The sequence below is a fragment of the Echinops telfairi genome, unplaced genomic scaffold, assembly GCF_000313985.2.
Source record: "Echinops telfairi isolate 266 unplaced genomic scaffold, ASM31398v2 ScPeMD7_7457;HRSCAF=8495, whole genome shotgun sequence".
NCBI classification, from domain to species: Eukaryota; Metazoa; Chordata; class Mammalia; order Afrosoricida; family Tenrecidae; genus Echinops; species Echinops telfairi.
Window position 1 is genome coordinate 2848209 of NW_022111357.1, and position 10529 is coordinate 2858737.

Below are 10529 nucleotides of genomic sequence, written 5' to 3' on the forward strand. Positions count from 1 at the left end.
ACAAAAACATTTTTCTCCTATCCGCTTGGGAGAGTAAGACTTAATATGGTATGAGGAAATTGTCTATTGGAAAGAGTATAAATTGTTGCAAACATTTCCAGAAATTAATTTGGCAGTATTTACAATATTGTTTGATCCTTAGAGATCCATCCTCATTAAGACAACCAATTATTTCCTTGTTGATCTATCCAGTGGAAAGTTTCCAATCCTTTGCATGCTTGACCTTTGGGCTTATCTGACAGATCACATGGCCTCCCTCAAAACTCTTTTTTCACTCTATTCACACTCCTTGCATGATCTCACCTGTCCTGGACGTTATAAGCTCGAGCTGAGTGCTGTCAACTTTCAAATGTGCACCAGCAGGTGAGACTTCAAGCCCGTCCATCCAGGAGCTCCACAGCCAAGTCCCTATTAAATGAGTGCCAAGAGTTAAGCACAGGGTCAGATACATGACACCTGTTGCCACCGAGAGTTTTGTTGGCTGTAATAGTAATGCGAAATCTCCAGGCCTATCATCTGTGTGTCACTGGGTGAGTTCAAACCATCAATCTTTAGGTTAGTGGCCAAGCAGAAACCTATTACCCCACTAGGGGTCTCAAGTGAAAGGGCACTAGAGAGAAATAGGCAAATCTACCATTCAAAGAGATTCCATACATTTTCTCCATTGATGAGTCAGGCAACAAAAAATACATAAAGATACATAAAATTTGAGTAAGTCAGAGCTCATGGAGGCAGAAGCCAGAACCTACCAGTAGAAAATATTTTCTCCTCAAGCACACACCAATCATAAATCTAATCATAATCAAGGCCACAAAGACTTGCTTTCATCAACAATGAAAAAGTAAAGGCTTGAAGGAAGTATGGAAATATACAATGTAGCTCTTGTATGACAACTCAGCTCCATCAGGAAGTCCTCCTTAATCACCCCAGTTAACAGACTACGTATTCTGCTCGCTTCTTTAGCACTGATCCCACGACCTGCTCTCTTCACACTGGCGTTTAGGTGTGTGCACTAGAAACTGCTGCTGTCCAGTCAATTCTGACTCGCGGTAGCCGAACTGTGCGTCGGAGTAAACTGCGGCCCACAGGGTTTTCTTACAGATCACCAGGCCTTTCTTTTGCAATGCCACCGAGTGGATTCAAACTACTAACCTTGCCATTAGTAGTAAAGCACAAACAGTGCCACCCAGAAATCTATATAAATGACACAATACTATTCCATATGTGTACATATCTCCCCCCAATTAAAATCTCATTTGTGTACTGCTTTGTTCTTAAACCTGAGAAAGGAAAGGGCTCACCTAAGTAGGTGAGTGAATGAATGACATGCTTCAGGGAGAAGGCCTTTTGAAGGAGGGCAGCGGGAAAGGACAGCACCCTTCATTTCACCGTCCTCTCCAAACCCAAACCAAATCCCCTGCCAGTGCGACCCTGTAGGAAAGACTAGAACTGCCCGTGAGATTTCGAGACTGTAAACCTTTATGGGAGTAGAAAGCCTTGTCTTTCTCTCTCAGAGCTGGCTGGTTTCAAACTGCTGACCTTGCGGTTAACAACTAATGTATTACCACTATGTCGTGCCTCAATATAGCAACTGAACTTAAACTTGAGATCCGAATTCTCAATGTAGGTCCAGGCGCAATACTGTACCTGAGTTTTGTCTTCACTTACAGAAAGGCTTAAAAGGGCTTTGGCATTACCAAGGAATACTGTGGAGATAATAAAAATTTGGAACTTACAATGGACTCAAACATGGCTATGATTACGTGGATGGCACATCAGGAGTGTTTTGTTATTATATGTAGAACTGCTGCGAGTGGGAAATGACTTGATAGCACCTAACAACTAACAGAAGTACAATTCAAGGCGAAGTTCCTCAGCAGGAAAACTTCCTCTTTTCAAGCATCCTGATTAATAATGCCTAAGAATTGCCTATGAGTTTCAAACTAACAGGTTTTTGAACTTATCAGCCAGGTTGGGGAGAAAAGGAGAGCAGGCAGCCTGTTTCCCTAGTCTCGGAAACGACATGGAGCACTTAGTTCTCTGTCCTACAGGCTCACTAGAAGTCAGAAGCATCTCGACAGCAGTGGATTTGTTTTGATGAGTTTCCTGGGTGGTGCAAATGGTGAGTGGCAAGTTCCCACACTGGCACTAAGTCCTGACCACCTAAACTTCTGAAAGAGCAGCCACTTAAAACCCTACAGGGCACAAGTCTATTCTGACACACATGGGGTCACCCAAAGTCAAATAATTCCAGATACTCCTAGAAACTAAACCGATATCCATTTTATCAAAAACCCAAACTGAAAATAACCAGAAAACTTTCTCCCTAAAGAGTTGGGAAAAAAAGTTGGAAAAGAACACGGCATCACATAGAGATGGCATCCCAAATACTATTTGAGCTATGTTTAGGTTATTACAAAAACACACCAATGAAAAACAGGATCATGTGAAATATAAGTACTTTATTTACATACTTGCTGTATATACTCATGTATAAGCCAAGTTTTTCAGCATATTTTTAATGCAGTTTTTGTGATAAAATTAGGTCCCTCAGCTGATATTCAGATCGGCTTATACTCAAATATATATGGTGTTTAAATATTTTTTCCTGAACCATAAATAGGTTATAAGTTATTCTAAAAAAAAAAAAAAAAGTTATTTTTTCTTCAATTAACTTTAATTATGAAATCATTTTATTGGGGGCTCTTACATATAACAATCCATACATCCATTAGATCAGTGGACATGTACAAATGTTGCCATCAACAATCTTCAATTACTTTTTTAAATTAATCTTAAACTCAAAAACGTTTTAGTGTTTTACATACATAGAAAACAACTCCTCACTATATGTTCTCTATTAAGACTTAACTTCAGACCTCCCTATTTAGAAAGTGCATGTTATCTATGAGTTCTCTGGTGTGCAGTAAGATTTGACCTCTGGGAAAAGGCTTTCCCGCATCTGTTACATTCATAGGGCTTCTCTCCTGTGTGAGTTGTCTGATGTCTAAGGAGATGAGACTTCTTGATGAAGGCTTTGCCACACTTAATACATACATGGGGTTTCTCTCCTGTATGAATTCTTTGATGTGTAACAAGCACTGATCTGTTGCCAAAAGCTTTGCCACATACAACACACTGGTAGGGTTTCTCTCCTGTGTGAAATCGAGAATGCTTATACAGAGATGAACTGTACCTGAAGGTTTTCCCACATTCCTTACACTCAAAGGCGTTCTCGAGGGTGTGGGATTTGACATGCTGAGTAAAGGAGGAATGCCAAGAGAACGTTTTCCCACACTCACTGCATTCATAAGGCTTCTCTCCAGTGTGAAGTCTCTGGTGGACCATGAGTTGAAATTTACGTATAAAGGATTTCCCACAATCATTGCAAACAAAAAGTTTCTCTCCGGTATGAATTTTCTGATGCATTTCCAGGTATGTCTTCCTACTATAGGCTTTTCCACAGTCTTTGCACTCATGACTGTTTTCTTCCTTATAACTCTTATTGTAATTAAGTAAGTTTACATTAGGCTGCAAACTCTTTCCATAGGATTTACACTGATAGGGTTTTTGTCTCGTAGGATTAAAACTTGGGCTCACATTATAATGATGGAGTCTCTCCGTAGGTAAGATTTCATTGACTGCAAATGAAACGGAGTTCAACAAACTGTCTTTGCTTTCTTGGTGCTTCTCTGGTTCATCAACATGTAGGAAGTCGGCTTCTACAAAGAGTACAGTAAAACATTCCTAGTTAATTTTTCTCACCAATATGTTAAAGAAAGAAACTCCTAAGGTTTCCAATCTAATCTCATTCTGTAACAAATCTTCCCCCGTCCCCCACTGCTCCTGAGCTTTCAGAATAAAACTGATAAAGAGGAAATAGGAGCAAATGACAATAAAGAGAACAAATGACAACTTACGGCCTACAGAACAGCAGTGAAATAGCCACAAATTGGGTACAAAGGAAGTCAAAAGGTTGCTCTGGGTTCAGGATTAGCTAATAGAGGGAGGAGAGCCCATGGTGGCGCTCAAGCTAAGAGAAAGGGTTCCTAGAGCAACACGAGACAAGGGAGCTAAGGGAAAATATCAGGGGGCAGACTAGGTTTAGAAGAAGACTACAATCAATCTTCACCACATAATTCCTGGACTATCCCTACTTCCCTCATTAGATCTCTTCTTTCTCCTTAGCATCCTGCACAACATCAATCCTCATAGAAGAACTCTTGTACCTCCAGGCTTCTCACACCAACAAGCCCCCATCTGAGGTCATGTATACACGAGGCTCCAATTCAACTGACAGCTCGGATTCATTCTTTCATGTGCTTGGAAGTCCAGGAGCACAAACGTCCAACAAGGCGTTCGAGGGAAAGTCATCCTTGGCCGCGGCACAGACTGCCTACTCACTCGTTTTATTCTGGCTGAGTTTCCATGTATGAATGTGCTTTGATCAGTACTGATTTCACGTCCTCTTTCCATCTAACAAACGAGTCCCCAGAAAGTTGCTTTGGTCCTAAAGCCATAATCATCACTCGTATTCTCAGAGCCCTACAAATCCCAAACCCATTGCGCCATTTTAAAAAGGTTTGGGGAAGACTATCATCCCCCATACTTGAGCTTCTTTCGTGTGGAGGGAGTATTGCTACAACACTGCTGGACTCTTAGCCTTTGTCTCCTCTGTGGAGTTGGACTGAGTTGTGAGCTCCAGTTAGCAAGCATTTCCATATGCAGCTGATCTGAGTAGGAGGAATTGGTTCCTTTCTTCTTTACTCTGTAGCACAAACAATAAGCAGCACTGTCCTGTTTTGCTTTTAGCAAAGATAACCAACAGGAAAACTCAGGGTAATCACCCTGGTAAACAAAACGATGCATGATAGAAATTCACCCATGTCCTCTAAACATGCACTTGCCGCTGGTTCTCAATAAGTAACTTGCTTTCTGTTGCAGGCCTTCTAGACATCTAAAGAACTTCAGTCTTCAGCTCAGTTTCCTTCCCACCTTAACTTATCCTCCTCTTTCTCTCATCCTATCTCATATACTTAGATACTCTTTAGAGACCACTGTCCCATAATCTTAAAAAAAACTTTTTACTGTAAGCTCCACTTAAACTTCTAAGACAAGCTAATACAGTGTTTCACAAAGTATACAAAAAAACACTTCTAAGACAATTCACTAGTGATTGTAGCATTCATTTAGACAACCAGAATAAAGCTTCAATGCTAATGTGCACTGAACAAGTGTTTCAAATGTGATAAAATTTTATATCATGTGCCTATATGTCTTTCCAAGGACAACGTATACACCTGAAAAATGGTAATGGGTTTTCTGCTCTGAAGCTTTCTTAGTAAACACACACAAAAAGTGCTGAATGTATAAAGAAATATCTCCACAATGCTTGCCTCCACATAGTACATTAATAAGATTGTTACCTGTACATTATTATGTGTTCAGTAATGGTGTAAAACCAAAAAAAAGGTGCATCACATTCTCTCCAGGGAATCATATGACAAATATGCCTTAAAAACTACAAAGTTTTTTTTTTTAAATCCAAGGCAGGAGATGTCAGGCTTCCATAGACAAGCCATAGGAGGCAAGGCACAGAAGTTCCAAGCAGGTAGAGACCAACCTAGGATAGTTACCAAGTATCAAGAGATTGAACTGTGTGCCCCCAGGATGTGTCTTGGCTAGGCCATGACTCTCAGCTGTGTGGCAGTTATATAGTGATGTAATCATCACCCGTGAGTTCTTACATGATGAACCAATCGGGGTTTAAGGTGGGATGCAGCACTCATTAGCCCTCACTCATCAGCGGTGACCTCATTCCCAAAGGCTCCCATCGACTTGGCTTTGTCACTCACCTGGATCACTCCAGAGTGGGTCTTCTCCCTCCTCCATCCATGGCTCTTGTCCTTTCTCCAACTTGAGGATCATTTTTGAATTGGAAACTGGGCACCCTGTTTATGACAAACAATACAGCTGGGGATAAAGTGCTAAAAGACAACTTCCTTACAACTCAAATGTGCCTCCTTGGGTCTCAGGGCCTTTAAAGAATGGCAGATACCCCCCACTATCATGATCCCAACTCTACCGTACAAATCCAGCTAGACCAGAGGATGCACACTGGTACATATAGGAACTGGAAACACAGGGAATCCAGGCCAGATGATCCCTTCAGGACCAGTGGTGAGAGTGGCGATACCAGGAGGGTGGAGGGAGGGTAAGTTGGAAAGGGGGAACCGATTACAAGGATCTACATATAACCTCCTCCCTAGGGGACGGACAACAGAAAAGTGGGTGAAGGGAGACGTCGGACAGTGCAAGATATGGCAAAATAATAATTTATGAATTATCAAGGGTTCATGAGGGAGGGGGAAGGGGAGGGAGGGGGAAAAATGAGGAGCTGATGCTAGGGGCTTAGGTGGAGAGCAAATGCTTTGAGAATGATGAGGGCAATGAATGTACAAATGTGCTTTATACGATGGACGTATGTATGGATTATGATAAGAGTTGTATGAGCCCCTAATAAAATGATTTAAAGAAAAGAAAAGAAAAGAAAGAATGGCAGATGGGCTTTAGAACAGAAAAGACCCCTTTTTTTCTACTTGTGAGGGAGAAGCAGAAACAGTCTCTGATCCCCATGAAGATTAAGAATCTTTGGCCATTGAAATTCAGGGCCAAGTCCTTTTCTTGATAATTTACAAAGTACCCTTTATTTCCTCCTAGGTGGGAAGTTCTCTTGCTCCTTGCTATAACTGGTGAAGGTGAGTGTTTCATAGTTCTGCGTGTTCCTGTGAAACTCTGGAGGAATCCTCTGAAGAGCTCACTACTCCTGCTCTTCCCCATTCTGTATCTCTCATCTTCTCGATTTCCTGAGAAGTCCACTTGTTTCACTTTACTGGTCACCTTGCTCTCACCCCTAACCCTCTCCCTTTGAGACGGGCTCTTACAAACTAGATGTCCATTAGGGTCTGGGCATCCCTCTGCAGGGTCAGAGGAACTTATTATATGTGAGATGGTCTGGTCATTCTAAAAGGTCGGATCTGTCAGATCTTTTGTAAAAAGGCATACCTGCCTCTATATGTGCAACTGTACACTGGACTGCCATCAGAAAAAAAGGGTGTCCGTAGCACATTCAACTATCAACAGCCTTCCTTCTTCCGTATGCCTGGTCTTGTTCTGCCTCCACTTAGCTCATCCTTGGGCTTCCTTTGCTTCCTGGCCTTGTAAATGCATAAAACAAATGTGAACTTTGGTATTAAAAAGCTCTGAATTTGAATTCTGACTCTCATCTACAAATGTGCATGATCTGAAGCACATCTTACTTTCTGAGCACCTTAGTCTTCTCACTTATCAGATGCAAAAAATGATATCTGCTCCAGTTGAAATGGGTTCACGTATGTAAAGAATTGTGTGTGTGTGTGCCAGGAACAATGCAAGATGGATCCTGCCCACAAGACTCTAGGAGAGAACAAGAACACCTAACCTGGTGGTGACCTGGACCAGAAAAAACACACACAAGACACCTGATTCATTGGTAATGACAATTAGCAGAGTCCATTAACTAGTATTAAAAAAAAACCAGCATCCATAATAGATCAGACATGTTCCCTCCACCCCCTAGCTCAGGCCCCCTGCAAGTGTCCTAGTACATAAACCCACATCCTATACTGCTGTGCACAGGTGGACTTCTACTGGGTGACTCTCAATACTTCAGCTGTCAGACCTGGGAATCTTGGGGCTGGCCTGCCTGTAAGCTACCTAACAAAGCTAGATACAATCAACCTGATTCTACCTTCCTACACCCCCATCCCCCGGAATCCAACCTGTGCCTCTTGGAGATCCTCCTGCCATGGGTCTGTGGGTACTACACAGACCCTAACCTACAGTAGGTGCTCAGCACAGGATGGCACATGGCTGTTCTCCCAGCCTCAGATGAAACTACTACATGGTATACATCCCACCTATACTTGAGGCTAACCATGACCAAATGAGAGGTCAGAGAAAAATCCTTATTTTGCTCCATATTTGAATCTAACTATTTTTATTTTAGCTAGAACATTTCCCTCCACATTGTTGGAGGGAATCACTCAAACACAGAAGTCAGGCTTTTCTTATTTTCTGGTTAAGGTCAAACTTTACTAATGCTTCAGAATGGTGACAGCTTTCATTAATCTTAAACGAAAAGGACCAGAAGTGGACACTGAATTACAGTGAAAAGATTACCCATTGTCCTTACCTACTGAGACAAGATTTCTATAGTTTTCCAACATCACATCCCAATACAGGTTCCTCTGAGTAGGATCAAGCAGTTGCCACTCGTCTGGGGTGAAGTCCACAGTCACATCCTGGAATGTCATTGATCCCTGTAACAGCACATCCACAAGATAATCATTTTCATGGTTAAGGAGTTTGCACAAAACTGTATATGATTACTATGATACACTTGATACAGAAATACAATTTGTGAGGGATTTCTAGCAACAACTATACATTGCGATAGAAACAAAGATCATATTAAACATATTCAATCAGTGTCAGGACAATTCAGGGAGGGAAGAATATTCTTTTTGATAAAACTATATATTAACATACAACAGAATGAAGTTGAATCCCTAACTTACATCACATACAAAATTGATCAAAAAATGAGGGGACCAGAATAAATTTAAGAGCTAGAACTATAAAACTCGTAAAAGAAAATATAGGATTAAATCTTTGTGACCTTGGATTAGATAATGGTTTCTTAGATATGACAGAAAAACCGGGGTGACCAAAAAAAAAAAAAGAGGATAAACTTCAAAATGTTGAACTTTTGTTCTTCATATTTACCATCAAGGAAAATGAAACATAATCCCAGAATGGGCGAAAATATATTTGCAAATCACAAGTGTGAAGAGAGATTTGTATTTGGATATGTAAAGAACTCTTACAACTCAACAATACAAAGGCAAATAGCCAATTTAAAAACTGGACAAAACCTATGAGTAGACATGTATCCAAAGAAGACATATGTGGCCAATATGCACATGAAAATATGTTCAGCACCGCTAGTTATTAGCAAAATAACAATCAAAACCACAATAAGATAGCACTTTATACCCGCTAGGCTAGTTAACGTAAACAGAACAAATGCTGACAAATGTCGAGAAATGAGAAGTCTTCTACACTGTTAGTGGGATCATAAAATGGTGCCGCTACTTTGGAATGCAGTTTAGAAGTCCCTCCAAATGTTCACCATCAAGTTCCCATTATGGCCCTGCAAGTTCACTTCTCAGGATGTTCTCAAGGGAAATGAAAACATGTCCACACGTACAAAACCACCCACGATGGAGAAACAACATGAGTGCCCATCAAGCAAGGGACGGATAACTAATGTGTCGTGTATAATCCATACAATGGAATATGATTAGGCAATGAAAAGGACTGAAGTACTGATAGATGTTACAGTACGGGTGAAACTTGAGAATAATGAGGTGGATGACAGAAGCCAGTCACAAAGACCACATTTCCATGAAATGCCCAAATAGGCAAATCCACAGAAATACCGTTTCCCCGAAAGTAAGACATCCCCCCGAAAATAGGGCCTACTTACAGTTTTGCCTCTCGCTGAAATATAAGGCATCCCCCCGAAAATAAGGCCCCCCCAAAGCTACTGTAACTCTGGACTCTGGACTGTAGCATGGGCACCGCCATGCAGCTCACTGTTGGCCGCAGTTCAGCCGGAGCAGACAGGAAGTGCGAGGTCTCTTAATAAAACAATAAATGTGTACCGTATTCTTCTTCATGGAAAAATAAGACATCCCCTGAAAATAAGACCTAGTGCATCTTCGTGGAGTTGGACTGGGAATAGGGGAGAAAGGAGAGAACAGGGATGGGGCTTCTTCTTTGCTTTAATTGTAATATCTTAACAGTTATTAAAACTACTGCTTAAATAGTCTTCATTCATTCTCCAAATATTTAATCCTCATTAGATATTGTACTAGTGATACAAAAAGGAACAAAACTACTACTGCTCTTAGATCTTGTCTATTAGCTCCTACAAAGCCAAAAATAAATGCAGTAAGATATCATGGGAGCTAGGAAAATTTTACTCTTGTGCATACCGTTATGACAATAAATGGAAGCACATTGCTTTTCCCACATAGTTCAATCAAAAAACCAAAATCATGTTTAATGGTTACATATTAAAAGTGACACAATTAAAATCGTGTGGCTATCGATCCACAAAAGAGATAGTTAAGACCCTACAGAGCAAGGATCAGCAAATTGCAACTTGTGGACCAGTCTCATTTTGGTAATAAATATTACTAGAACAAAGCCATTATCTATTCACTTATTTCCACAACAAGGACAGTGCTGAGTAGTGGCGACAGATGCTATATGACCCTCAAGCTGAAAGTATTTACTATGTGACTGTGTTAGACAGGGTTCTCTAGAGAGATAAAACCAAATTGCTGATGATTTAATATATTTATTTATAAAGATAATTAGATATATAACAAGAAATGAACTGTTAAATCATATACAGATAA

The 10529-nt window shown here is 40.7% G+C and overlaps 1 protein-coding gene across 1 annotated transcript in view; it reads right to left on the minus strand.

The window, feature by feature from the left end:
• Positions 1–2745: 2745 nt before the first annotated feature.
• Positions 2746–10529, minus strand: part of ZNF684 (zinc finger protein 684) — a 15722-nt gene continuing 7938 nt past the window's right edge. Inside the window, exons 3-5 of the mRNA XM_013005243.2 lie at positions 8234–8360; positions 5856–5951; positions 2746–3722 (exon numbers count right to left, since the gene is read on the minus strand). Coding sequence (XP_012860697.2) covers positions 2902–3722; positions 5856–5951; positions 8234–8360 — 1044 coding nt within the window. The 3' untranslated portion in view covers positions 2746–2901. The remainder of the gene's footprint in view (positions 3723–5855; positions 5952–8233; positions 8361–10529) is intronic.